The sequence below is a fragment of the Thamnophis sirtalis genome, unplaced genomic scaffold, assembly GCF_051295495.1.
Source record: "Thamnophis sirtalis isolate CommonGarterSnake01/CBP01778 unplaced genomic scaffold, rThaSir2_p1.2 scaffold_1, whole genome shotgun sequence".
NCBI classification, from domain to species: Eukaryota; Metazoa; Chordata; class Lepidosauria; order Squamata; family Natricidae; genus Thamnophis; species Thamnophis sirtalis.
The window spans coordinates 5,268,063-5,282,193 of record NW_028261381.1 but is presented as its reverse complement, the minus strand read 5'-3'; the positions used below and the strand labels follow the sequence as shown (position 1 = coordinate 5,282,193).

At 39.2% G+C, this 14,131-nt stretch overlaps 1 protein-coding gene across 1 annotated transcript in view; it reads left to right on the top strand.

Annotated features, from left to right (window-relative positions):
- PARD3B (par-3 family cell polarity regulator beta) overlaps nt 1-14,131 on the top strand; it is a 587,816-nt gene that overhangs the window by 24,811 nt on the left and 548,874 nt on the right. The window contains exon 2 of the mRNA XM_087706906.1: nt 2,820-2,921. Within this exon, the coding sequence (XP_087563032.1) occupies nt 2,820-2,921 (102 nt within the window). The remainder of the gene's footprint in view (nt 1-2,819; nt 2,922-14,131) is intronic.

Here is a 14,131-nt window from a genome sequence, read left to right as displayed (position 1 = left end):
GCTTTAGTAAATGATGTAAGAACCAGAGACATTTATGTAATATTTGGTATGAATCAGGGCTGGGTTCCTGCCAGTTCTAAACTCTTCTATAGAAGAGGTTCCACAAATCTACAGTGCCATTTAGAACCGGTTCCAACTCCCTCCCCCCACCCATCTGCACATCATCAAGATGAAGAGCGAGGGGAGGAATTCTGGGAGTTGAAGTCCACAAGTCTTAAAGCTCTCAAGTTTGAACACCCCTGGGGTTTTTTTCTAAAGGGTTAGGGGTACAAGGGTCTTGTAACTTGACAGCTTTAAGACTTGCACACTTCAATGCCAGAGTTCCTGAGCCAACATGACTGGAGGAGGAATTCTGGGAGTTGAAGTCCACAAGTCTTAAAGCTGTCAAGTTTGAACACCCCTGGGTTTTTTTTTCTAAAGGGTTAGGGGTGCAAGGGTCTTGTAACTTGACAGCTTTAAGACTTGCGTGCTTCAAATGCCAGAGTTTCTGAGCCAACATTTTGGTTGCTAAGCAAGAGTGTTGTTAAGTGAGTTTCACCACATTTTACAAGTTGGCCAAGTCCACCCAGTCACATGACTGCCAAACCCACCACTGGTATGAATGTGATCCAGGGGGAAATTTTTTTTTTTAGGTGACATGAAGGGATGGGTGTGAATGAGAGGACATTCAGAAAATTATTATGAAGATATCATCTGTGTCTGACAATTGAAAGAATGCTATTGTTGTTACCCTGTGCAGCGGGAAATTTAGTAAGAGTGAATGCAGAAATTAGTTTGTAAAACGTGCCTAAAAAGATGTTCGACAGAATTCCGATGATGTGACAGCCAAATTTATGAAGTGCAATTTGGTTTCATGTGGGTCAGTAGGATGTGCAACTGACACTTTATTCTTCAGAAGATTACCGAGAAATATATCAACATGAGAAAAATAGTTTACTGTATTATTAGTTGTTTAGGAGGAAGGGAATTACATTTATTTTTAAAGTGAATTATAGAAAGTTTGCACAAATATGGAATTGCAGATATTGTTGACCGTGGTAAGTGTGGCATGTGCTGGTAGAGCATGAATGAATGTAAATGGAATGCTTAGCAAATGGGGTAACACTAAGCACGGAAAAAAACCAAGATATTTATTTGGTTATTTTATGCATTCATTCACCAATGTATAAGAAATGTTTCTGGTAGTGTTAGAGGTATATTGTTTGAGAACAACAATATGTTTGTACTTTAATATAAAGATGATGATGAATGAATACCCAAATGATTCAAAAATAGATTGTATTATGCTAAGAATACTATGAATCTGAAAATTAATGTATCAGAAACAGTTGTATGTGACAGATCAAATAAAGAAAGAATGGTGGAAAAATTAGGGCAAGTAGATGAATTTGTCTACCTGGGTTGAATGTTTATATGTCTATATATTGATATAAATTAGTTCAGCAACATTAGATATTGGGTTCACCGACAAATGCGCGATAGACATATGCGCGCCGACAAAACCGCGATGGACAAATGAGTGCTGTCAAAATCGCTAATTGATTTTTGACAATAGCGCGCTGACAAATGCACGCTGACAAAATTGCGTCATCAACAAACTATAGACAAACTATAACCCTAGCCCTAGCCCTAACCCTAACCCTAACCCAGTAATTTTTTCTGTTATATTGTGCTTGTCATCTCACTTTTGTCATCGCGCATTTGTTGGCGCGATTTTGACGTCGTGTTTTAATCTGTGCTATTTTGTCGGCGTGCATATCTCTATCGCGCAATTGTTGGGTCAAGTAGATATTGAATGTTTATAAATTTTAAAATGTACACCTAAAATGTATTGTATGAAACAATCAGGGGTGGGTTTCTCACCCCGTTCCAACCGGTTCGGTTGGAACGGGGCCGACGGCGTCCTCGTGCACGCGCGCAGTGCATGCATGCGTACTAGCATCTGTGCGATGCTCCAGCTGCTCCTGGAGGAGCATGCGTGGAAGCGCAGAACTCATCAAAATCGGGTAAGGAGCGCGGGCGGGCGGGCGGGTGGGCCCTTCGCCGTTCCCGGAAGTTACTTACTTCCGGGTTCGCCGACCAAGCGGTTCGCGGGGACCGCCGCGAACCGGTTGAAACCCACCCCTGGAAACAATGTATAGACATGGTGGCAGTAAGGATTGTATAAGAATATAAAAGCATGGGAAGATATGAGGCTGTTAACCTGGAGCAAGTAGCAAGTAATTTACCTTCTAACATCGATCCGGGTCTCATGCAAGTAGGAGTATGTTCAAGTAGATCAAGTAAGAGGTAGCATCCTCAGAAGAGCCCTGTTGTAGAACTTTACCAAAGAGTGGGTGTTTTAGGTCACAAATGGCTGTTTTAGTAACAAAATGAAATTGCAGGATTTCTGCGGACCCATATGAATTCATTTAGCATTACATCTGAACCTTATGGCTTGGTTTATTAGAAATGGTTCAATAATAACACTTTAAATAATATTTAAGTTAATGATTATGTTCACTAAATTAGAATAAGACAGACAAATTCATAGTTTGCAAGGCGTCTTACGCAGGATTTTTCCTGTTTGTTTTTTATTAAAGCCTTACATTGTTCTTGTGCAACAAATCCTGCAAATGATATAATATTGCTTGGATTTGTTTTTCTGATACTAAATTTTCATTTCACTTTGTTTTTCAGCGTGTATTCAGCAATTATATTTTTTAGAATTTGGTATTCTTAAATATAATGGTATACAGTGTGAAAACCTTCATGTTATAGACAGAAATATGCTCAAATAGTGATTAATGAGTATTAACATACTTACGTTTTATTTGCAGAATCCTTCACATTGGGTGAATGTTCACCATCTGGAATACACAGATGGCGGAATCCTGGATCCAGATGACACCTTGGCAGATGTTGTCGAAGATAAAGATAAGGTTGATGGAGAATAATTTCTTTATTTTTAAAGAGAAAGTGTCTGATTAAATTAAGATATGCTTATCATGCTAAATTTGTGTGTTTAACAGATGCCTGTATGACTAATATCAGGTTGAATGTGTTAAATGTTTATATTGCAGTCTTATTTTTTGTTTTTGTTGAACTCAGCAAAAATTCTCGAAAAAGTACCTGATAATATACTGTTAGTATATATTAAGTATTCAATGGGGGGAAAAAAATCTTGAGTCCCCTTGTGGTTTTGAAATTTAAGAAACTCATGGGACTAAGCATTGATTTTAGATGTCTAAATTTGATTCTTTGATTTCACAAAGATAATGGCCTATTGCATAAATACATGTATTTTTTCATTAAATATTTCATAAAAGGTTTAATTGATCCACAATTTGAGACGATGCATGCATCCTTTTGACAGAACAATATTTCCCCAGAAATTCCAATGCCCCTACATTGATTGATAATAGCAAACAAATTTGTGCCCCTCATTTGTGTCTGTTCCATATATCATCTCTTCTTTATGAAAAAAAAAATATGAAAGTTGAAATAGTTCATTTATTCTAAATGAATTCATTACTTTTAAATGATTGGTTCTTAATTTTTCTACTGAGCAGTAGCAGTAGCAGTTAGACTTATATACCGCTTCGTAGGGCTTTCAGCCCTCTCTAAGCGGTTTACAGAGTCAGCATATCACCCCCACACAATCCAGGTCCTCATTTTACCCACCTCGGAAGGATGGAAGGCTGAGTCAACCTTGAGCCGGTGAGATTTGAACCGCCAAACTGCAGATAGCAGTCAGCTGAAGTGGCCTGCAGTACTGCACTCTACCCACTGCGCCACCCCGGCTCTGAACAAGGTTTAGAAAAATGATTTGTACAAAAGGATTTTTTCCCTCCTTCTCAAAGTAAAAACAAAAACAAATCCAGGCCTTCTGATTCATAGTAGCAGGATAGATGATAGGAGAAAGTCAGCTATTTTGCTCCTTCTCTTCCAGGGAGTAGCTTAGATAAACATATCCATATAACACATTCTCCCGAACGATCGGTCTCTGAAATGTAAGGTTCAGGATTGGTGGAGGAAATGCTTGGCTCGGTTTTGGACTTACTCAGTTTACTAGAGTTTACTAGAGACTTACTCAGTTTAATAGAGTAAATGCTGGGTCCTGTTTATAATGTTTTAATCATTGTTTCATGGTACTGTATGCTCAGCAAAGACAATGCTGTAGCATTTGATCTTTTGTGTCAGATTTTTATGCCTTTCAACACCTTTAAATTTCAGCAATGGCCGTAGGAAATTCTGGGAGTTGGGAAGATAATATGATTGGTCAGTAATTAGAGAGTACCTGAGGAATATAAGGGTATGAATCAGGTTAGTGGTTTGTTCTGACCCCCTCCTCCATCCAGTAACGAATGCCGAGACAAGCTTAACTGGAATGTCACAGCACTTTATTAGCAAGAAACCAAAACCTCGGTGGCTGAAAGCCAAGCATAACAAACAGATAAGAACCTTGGCAGCAACTCAGACTTCGACAGATAACAGCTTCTCCAGCGTTAGGAATGACGTTGAATCCTGCAAAACCAGGCTCCTCCCAGTCTCTCTTTCAATACTATCTTGAGAGGAGCCTAATTACAATCACCTGGGTCCAATTATCTCTCTATGTCGATCTGCCCGGCGTTGCCGGGCATCCAGGAACAACTCCCTTGGCTCCTCCCCACTGCTCCAATGCATGACGTCCGGATCACACTCCCTTGTCTCCTCCCCACTGGTCCAAGGCGCAGGCGCCTCCTGGTGGCCAACCAGCTTCTCTGCGCCATGCTCAGAGTCGGAACCCTGTCCAGGGTCCTCCACATCCTCCAAAGCCGATTCATAGGGCCCCTGGCTGTCGGAGTCTGGTGGCAGCTCCAACGGCTCCTGCTGGGCCACAACAGTGGTTCATTTGGGATTTTTATGGGACACAAAACATATTTAATTCTGAAACATATATTTTGATGATGTGAATGTTCAGCAGCAGAATCTTAATAAATTATCTTAAACTAGTGTATATTTTACAGTCTTCTACCATAGAAAATTGCAGGCATGAGGTGAAAATAACCTTAGGCATTACCTGCTTCCAATTATCATACTGCCAAATAACATAGATGATTTTTCCCCCCCTCAAAAATTACAACTATTAGCTTTTTACATGACTTGCATTCTGTGAAGGTGAAATGGGTTGTTCAAACAATTCAACAGTCTTAGAGTTGTCAGGGAAACTTACGGCAATTTTAACTGGAAGGCTAACGTTTCTTTTGCTAAGAAAGGGGAAAAAAATGACACAAATTTGAATAGTGTGCAGTTTCTAACTTAAGAAAATTACAGTATAATTAAATGTGGCATGCTGTACATGTTTACTGTGTCTTGTCGCTAATTAACTGTTGGGATTTTTTGAGAAGAGCTGGCTAACAGCTGTTTGAAGTAATAAGAATGGGGAGGGCTTTAGAGGTGGATGAGCAAAACAACAAAATACTCCAGTAATATAATGAACCTATTCTTTGAGGAAAGAAAAAGGAAACATCTATGATCAAAAAAGGTTAGGCAAGTATCTTTATAGCTTCTGTTTCTCATTTATCTTTGGCTTTGCACATACTGTACCATTTACAAAGTATTAGTTGTTTCTCTAACCACATATATCCTTATTTCCTTTCTCTTCAGCTTTTTTCAATTTTTGGTCCATCCTTTTCTGGTGCATCAATGGCACAGAATATTGTCTTGAGGTTATTTCAGTTTAATTGGCAAAATCTACCCTAGATTATCATGTATTTATTTTCCCTGATTTCTGTGTGCTTATTGCTTTTTTGAAAAACTTTTTATTTATTTATTTATTTATTTATTTAATTAATTAATTAATTTGTATGCCGCCCAATTTATTTATTTAATTTGTAAGACTCAGGGCGGCTTACAGATAGAAAGGTGAGGGGGAACGTAAAAAATAAAAACAACATTAATAAACAACATTAAAAAAATTCCACAAAATTCATAACTTAGGATGGGGCTGGATGAAGTCAACAGCCCCAGGCCTGCCGGAACAGCGGAAGGCCAGGAGGGTGGTAAGGGTCCGGATCTCCATGGGGAGATCGTTCCATAGGGCCGGAGCAGCTACAGAGAAGGCCCTCCCCCGGGGGTCACCAGCCGACATTGACCGGCAGATAGAATCCGGAGGAGGCCTAGTCTGTGCGATCTAATAGGTCTCTGGGAGGTAATTGGCAGGAGGCGTTCTCTCAGGTCTCCATTCTGTCCCCACCTTATAAATAGCAAGTGCCATTACCTTATAGCAGGGGCGTCAAACTCGATTTCATTGAGGGCCATGTCAGGGTTGTGTTTGACCTCGGAGTTGGGGTTGTGTGGCCAGGTGGGCATGGCTAGCTCGACATTACTTATCTCAGGGATTCCTGTAAGCTCTGCCAATGAAAACGGTTTTAAATACGAGGAGGCGCTGAGGTAAATTACTGAACCTTTATTAACAGAAGTAGTCGAACAGAACAGTTCAGAACACGCGTGCTGGACAGCGCCGCCTGACAGCTATTTATACGAATAGCTGTCAGGCGGCCGGCCAATGGGAGAACCGCGATTCTCCCACCGGCAGCCAGCCTCGCCTGGACCAATCGGATTTCTGCAAGGCGTGGCTTGGCTGCCGGCTGCGTCAGGAGGACGCAACAAAAGGTGGTTGGGAGGGCTGTGTGGAGCCCTCCCAAGCTCTGTTTGTGTTGGCAGAGGCACCGTGGTCCTTCGCTGTTTCCAAGGCAGCCCCGCGGGCGAGGTCTAAGCATCCCGTGGTCCAGACCCAACCCTTGGGCCTTGAGTTTGACACCCTGCCTTATAGCATTTAACAGGGCATATTTCACTCTCACATATTATCATTTGGTTGTAACCATAGTAAAATTTAGAAAAAAACTGTATAAAAATTCTAAGAAGGGGCAAGGAAGTACTTAGAACACACTATTCTGACTTTATATCATTTGCAGAAAATATGGAGAACCGGTAAATATTGTTAGTTACAGTATAGCTGAGAAATGCAAAATAATGTAACAAATTCATGGTCTCCTGAATTAATCTTGTATACAAGAATATTCCTGGATCAAATCTTGCTTCTGATATGAACTTGGCAGATCAGTGTAGTAAAAAAAAATAACAAGTCTTCAAGAAGACAATTATTTTCACTTTGACTTTGACTCTCAGTTTCTAAGTTGCATTGTTTTTTTATTTTTGGTTTTGGGTACTGCAGTTCAATTGTCTGAAAGTTTTGCTTCACACACTAAAACATAACAAGGCATTTAAATATTTAAGAAAGTTGTCCAATAACACAATTATAAATATTAAGTTTGAGTATAGAAAAACATCGTTTGATATTTAACATCACATACATGGCAGAACATTCATTGTCTCTGGTGGAAAATCTGAATGGTTCAGAATCAGCAGTTTTGGCTGTTTATTAACAAATTATAATATTGAATGGAAATACAAATAAAACCATGTAGAGAGATCTACACAGTTTAATCTGGTGTTCTCATTTCATTTTGTAAAGAATGATTTCATTATATATTTAAAATAAATCTGTCACATACTAAAAATATTGAATAATTAAACACATTTGATTTTTACGCATACATTTTCTAAAATTAACTGCCTTTTTCACACTAATCTGCCTTGTCTCTAATTGGGTTGAAATGTGTGAAAGAGAATAATTTTTCAAAGGGAAAATTAAGTCAACTTTCATCTGTTATTCAGTGTAGAGGGTGTGAGCAAGAGAAAAAGCTTGTAGTATTTGGAGGTGGTAGCTTTGCAGGGGTAAATCTCCTGCAGATTAAAATGCTATATTTCTAGCTATTTACACTTTAATACACAAAAGGATAGCAATTTCATGGATTCATCCTCAGCATGTTATATTTTGTTTCTTAGTATATAAAACTTGAAATCTAAGAGAAATAAATTTGGGATATCTTTTGTCCAGTGAAAGTATCTGTCTCATCCTTTGCCAAGAGATGTGGTGGCGCAGTAGTTAGAATGCAATTCTACAGGTTACTTCTGCTGACTGCCAGCAGTTCGGTAGTTCGATTCTCACTGACTCAATATTTCTCAGCCTTCCATTCTTCTGAAGTCAGTAAAATAACCACTTAGAGAGGGCTGTAAAGCACTGTGAAGTGGTATATATAATTCTAAGTGCTATTGCTATTGCTAAATGAGTAAAAAGATGGAAAGAATTTAGAAGGAAAAAAATAAATAGCTACTGGCTCCCTCCCCTGCAGCAAAACCAGTGCAGTTAATTGGTAAGGAAATTATCCATAAGTAAATCATTTTCTAGTCTATAAATTGCTTGGATTTAAATGCAAACAACCTAGAAATTTTTAATGAGATACATAACTTTTTATTTTATTTTTATTTATGAGATAAATAACTTTTTATTCATTGTAAGAATGAATTTTATCTCTTATTCTGATTTTATTCTAATTGTTCATTTATTATATTAAAAGTGAAACAATATAATTATTACACTTTTGGTATAATTTTGGAATAATGGATGTTTTCCTCCTTTTAGAAAAAAATGAAAATTGTATGAACAAATATGGGATGTAGTGGGTCTAAAAAAAGAGAGATAATGTGATGGACTACAGTAATGCAGCAGGTTCCCAGAAAGGACGGAGCCGAGGTGGCGCAGTGGTTAGAGTGCAGCACTGCAGGCTACTTCAGCTGACTGCAGTTCAGCAGTTCGGCTGTTCAAATCTCACCGGCTCAAGGTTGACTCAGCTTTCCATCCTTCCGAGGTGGGTAAATTGAGGACCCGGATTGTTGGGGGCAATATGCCAACTCTGTAAACCGCTTAGAGAGGGCTGAAAGCCCCTTGAAGCGGTATATAAGTCTAACTGCTATTGCTATTGCTCTTCCAAGGAGGGGAGTCAGATTAGAGACAGCGCAGTCCAAAATTGGATTGTAGGAAGAGGAAGTGATTTAGTACAGACACTCTCTAGAATCTCCCAGGGTGTATCCGTTGGAATGAGACAGTGGTGGGTTTCAAAAATTGTTCGAACCGACTCTATGGGTGTGGCCTCCTTTGTGGGAGTGGCTTGCCACCCATGTGACCGGATGGAAGTGGCTTGCCACCCATGTGACTGGATGGGAGTGGCTTGCCACCCATGTGACCAGATATGTAATTATGAATTAGTACTTAGGTCGGTCCAAGTAGCTATTCAGAAACTCTGGCATTGAAGCATGCAAGTCTTAAAGCTGTCAAGTTACAAGATCCTTGCACCCCTAACCCTTTAGAAAAATGTTATGCAGGGTTTTCCTTTCACCAATCAATACTTTTCATTCAAACTCAAATGTTCCGTTTTGGCCCCATCCATCCACAGAACATTCATCCAATTGTCTTCTGGCTTATCCATATGGTCTTTGGCAAAGTACAGATGGGCAGCAATGAACTTTTTGGAGATTTTTGGCTTTGTCCTTGCAACCCTACCATGTACACCATTGTTCAATATTTTCCTGATGGAGGTCTCATGAACAATGATACTTACTAATGCAAGAGACATCTTTAGATTTTTAGATTACCTTGGGGGCTCTTTGAGACCTCCCTTGCTCTTAATATGATCTTTGTCGGTTATCCACTCCTAGGGAGAAGAGCAATAGTGTTGAATTACCTTCATTTGCCTGACAACGGACTGGTGGAGTCCGAACACTTTGAAAAGAGTTTTGTAAACTTCTCTAGCTGGCTTAGTATCAACATCTGTTTTTGGAGATTCTCAGAAATCTTCTTTGATGGAGCCATGACAGATTTTTGTAGATTTTTGTAGATTTTAATGAGCATTTATATGCCGCCCTTTTCCCTGAGGGGACTCAGGGCGGCTTACAACAATAGGGGAAGGGAGTGCAAGACAAGACTTAAAAGGAAAAAAAATGTGAATAAAGAAATTATCCATAAAAACACAACATTCACTCAACATTCGGGCGGGGTGAGAATAATCCTATCCCCAGGCCTGACGGGATAGCCAGATCTTGAGGGCTGTGCGGAAGGCCTGGACTGTGGTGAGGGTGCGGATCTCCACGGGGAGGGTGTTCCATAGCGTCGGAGCTGCAACTGAGAAGGCTCTCCTCCGCGTAGTCACCAGTCGGCACTGACTGGCGGATGGAATTCGGAGGAGGCCTACCCTGTGCGATCTGATGGAACGCAGGGAGGTAATTGGCAGGAGGCAGTCTCTCAGATAGCCAGATCCACTACCATGGAGCGCTTTATAGGTGGTAAGTAAGACCTTGAAGTGCACCCGGCGATCAACAGGCTTCCTGTATTGTGAAGATCAGACTTAGATAGTAAATACTCATCATTGTGTTACTTAAATGAGATAGAACTCTCACAATCATCCCATTGATTGAAGCAACTAACTCTAGTTTTCCCTTCAAATAAACTAATCTTAGAGGTTCACATACTGTGTTGCCATACACAAATTTGTAGCTTGGGATTATTTTCCTCCATAAATATATGAACAATTATAATGTTTTTGACTCTTTTGTTTTATTAGCCTTTTTTTATATAGATTTAGGACTTCTGTGCAGAACAAATCATGTTTTAAGTCATATTTATTCAGAAATACTGAAAATTCAGAAGGGCTCGTAAACGTTTAAGCACCACTATATATAAATAATTGTGTCTAAAAATGAGATTTAATAAGGCTATGATAAAAGATTGTAGGCTTTTCTCCTCAGAGAAATTGATACTAATTTGTGATGTTGAATAATGATGCCCAAGTAAGTCTCCAAGCATTTTGTTTATCTGATTGTTTAAACAACTTTAACTGTTGAATGTTTTGAAGACTTAGGATGAAATATTTTGATGGTTGTGATGAGCAAATTTTGAAAGGTAGCTCATTTTCGGACAAAAACAATTTGCATCTTAAACATAATTATCTGAGCTCTTTTTTACATCTTTCCAACATTTTTTAAAAAGATAAGCTTTATATTTTATTGTTTTTTTGTCAGAAATTAATAGAGAGCAAAAGGCAGAGTTGGTTCATAAATGAGTAGAATATCAGGGCCATGTATAGTAGGTCAGATTCAGGTCTCTGATCCATCTTATAAATTGGATAATTAGAGGTTCATGCATCATCTTTTGTTAAGAAAAAAAACAAGGACATGTTCAACTTTCAAATTAAAACTGGGAAATCCGCGAGGTATCTTAATTGTTGTATTTTATGTTATATATTTTTCTTAATCCAGATTTTAGAGCATTTCATTCATTTCTTGATTAGGCTGACTTGATGTACCTTTCTAATCTACATCAAACGCAGATCAAGACATTTTGAACATTATTCCATCTCTTCAACATGGCATCTCTGAAAGGGATAGATATTTTTTTTGCTGGCTACTTCAGAAGGTTCTGAGACTTTATGATACATTATACGAAACCTTTATTTAATGATGCATGATCTACAAAGTCATGGGCTGCCTATGAGTGGTGATTTTATCTAAATTTAAAGTGAACCTAATTTCCATGAGTTTATATTGACCAGCTGCATACTTAAATAAAAGTCTCTCTCTCTCCCCCCCCCATTTCCCCTTTCCTGCAAAATTAGCTTATTTGTATTCAGACTGAGACTGTTTTATTCATATAGCTAGATATTAAATATAAGTTAGGACTGCAGCACCTCTGAACTTGCTGCTGCTTTATTTATGTAGCTATTTAAAAAAACAATATAGATTGGACTGATCTTATTATTTTATATGAAATAGGTTATGGAAAAACTATCAATACACTTTGGCTTGTTTTTAGATAGCATTTCTTACTCCCTGCATGAAGCAGTCTTCCAATTTAGTATATGTCTTGGGACTCAGGAGGAGACATAAGAGAGGGTTGCCACTTTCTGTCATTATGATTACAGTCCATCAGTACACATCAGAATGCATTTGTAAATGAGGAGAGGAATTGAAAGTTGCAACATGAAAATTGAATTTGTACTGCAACTGATGCATTATCTCATTCCAAATTCAAATTTTATAATATTTCCCAGGTTCCATGCTATGTTGGAATCAGAACGACTTTGTTGAACAATTCCATGAGATGTACAGAATAAGCCTCAGCAATTTGGGGGCTAATATCCTAGATTTTTGAGTGTTAGGGATAAGTATCCCTAAAAACTTTGGGGTACTTATTATTTCAAAACTTCATGCCAGTGAGTACTGGAAACTGTAATCTGTTAGAAAGATTGGTATGATTATCCTTGTATAAGTTATGTCTTGCTTCTATCAAGATGATTCTCTTAACATAGGTCTTGTGGCGCTGTTTTCCCATGCTTGGAATTCATCTCAGAGCTTGGCAATCTCTTCTGGAAAAATATATATATAAAAAGAATTCTATTCTCTGAACTAAAATAAAAAAGGGAAATGGGTAAGAGATATCTTGGAAATCCTAGCTTTTCAGCTTTATCTAGTGAAGTCAAATTCATAATATAATGCTTATAATGCTTATAATCAGCTGCCACCTCATGCTTGCTCTTTGCAATCATTCAATATCAGCTGCCATGAACTCGAGGAGGAGGCGGTGCTGCGTGGGGTGGGTGCCTTGAGGGAAACGAAAGTTCACCGTGTCTCTCTCAGATGGGCTTCCAAGGACAACCGGCCTCCGAACGGAATGCAGCTGCATACTGCACCTACGCCTGAATTCACCATTCTGAAAACATCTTCTTTGAAATTGATTGCACATGGGGGACCCAGTAATGGGAGGTGGACTAAAGGAGGGAAAAGTTAGACGGGGAGATTTTGTGTGCAATTCTCAGTTCTGGCTATGGGTTCACCAACAGAAGGGCAACCGACAAAACCGTTCCCGACTAAAACGCGGTGACAAAACCGCGAGTTCTAAACCGCGAGTTCTAAACCGCGCCGACGAATGAGCGCTGAATTGCGCTGACAACAGCACGGCGACAGAAGCGCGCTGTGAACCTAACCCTAACCCTAAACCTAACCTTAAAACTAACCCTAAACCTAACGCTAACCCTAACCCTAAACGTAACGCTAATGCTAACCCTAAACGTAACGCTAATCCTAACCCTAACCCTAAACGTAACCCTAACACTAACCCTAAACCTAACCCTAAACCTAACCCTTACCTTAACTTAAATTGCTCTTAAATTGCCCTTCTGTCGATGCGCTTACCTTAATTTAAATCGCCCTTAAATCGCCCTGTCGACACGCTGTTGTCGGCGTGCTGTTGTCGGCACGTTGATGACGTCACAGTTTTAGCGACACAGTTTTGTCGGCACGCTTTTGTCGTGCGCGCTTTTGTCGGGTCACGCTGGCTATGCATTACTGTAATTCACTTGACTTCTAGTAAACTATACCTTACTCAGTAAATGATGTTAAGGATCGTTCTTACTTAGAGGTTCAAACTGAGGCAGGCCTGGCACAGACTGAATGTATTGTTTCTTGGTTTCCAGTGAAAATTCTCATTTAGCACGTCCACTGATTTGCCATATTAGCAATAGCAATAGCAGTAGACTTATATACCGCTTCATAGGGCTTTCAGCCCTCTCTAAGCGGTTTACAGAGAGTCAGCATATTGCCCCCAACAATCCGGGTCCTCATTTTATCCACCTCGGAAGGATGGAAGGCTGAGTCAACCCTGAGCCGGTGAGATTTGAACCGCTGAACTGCTGATCTAGCAGTAGCCTGCAGTGCTGCATTTAACCACTGCGCCACCTCGGCTCTCATATTATTCATTGTGATGGCACTCTATATGACAAATTCATGTTTAGCCCCTATCTCAAACCTGAAAATGTTGAGTGTGTATTTTTGTACAATATATATTTCTCCAATTTCTCTAGATCATTTGAAGTTATTTCCTGAGATGAAATATGGTCAGTTAAGAAGGTTGAGAGAATATATGTTATAAACCAGAAGTATTACAATTCAGATCCCACTTCACATAGATGAATACATTGCAAATACATTACTTTAGCTTCTTGAATTTGCAAAACAGGAAACTATATGATTTGTTACCAAATATGAAGATTTGTTTTTAAGTCACACCTCTCATAGTTTCCAAAAGCTGCAGTGATTACAGAGAATCACCTGGCCAAAGATTAACATGGGAAATAGATCTTGATGTTTCTTTCATCAACTCTCAATGAAATAGGATGTGGAACAAAGCCTATTAAAACTATCCATCATGAGATTG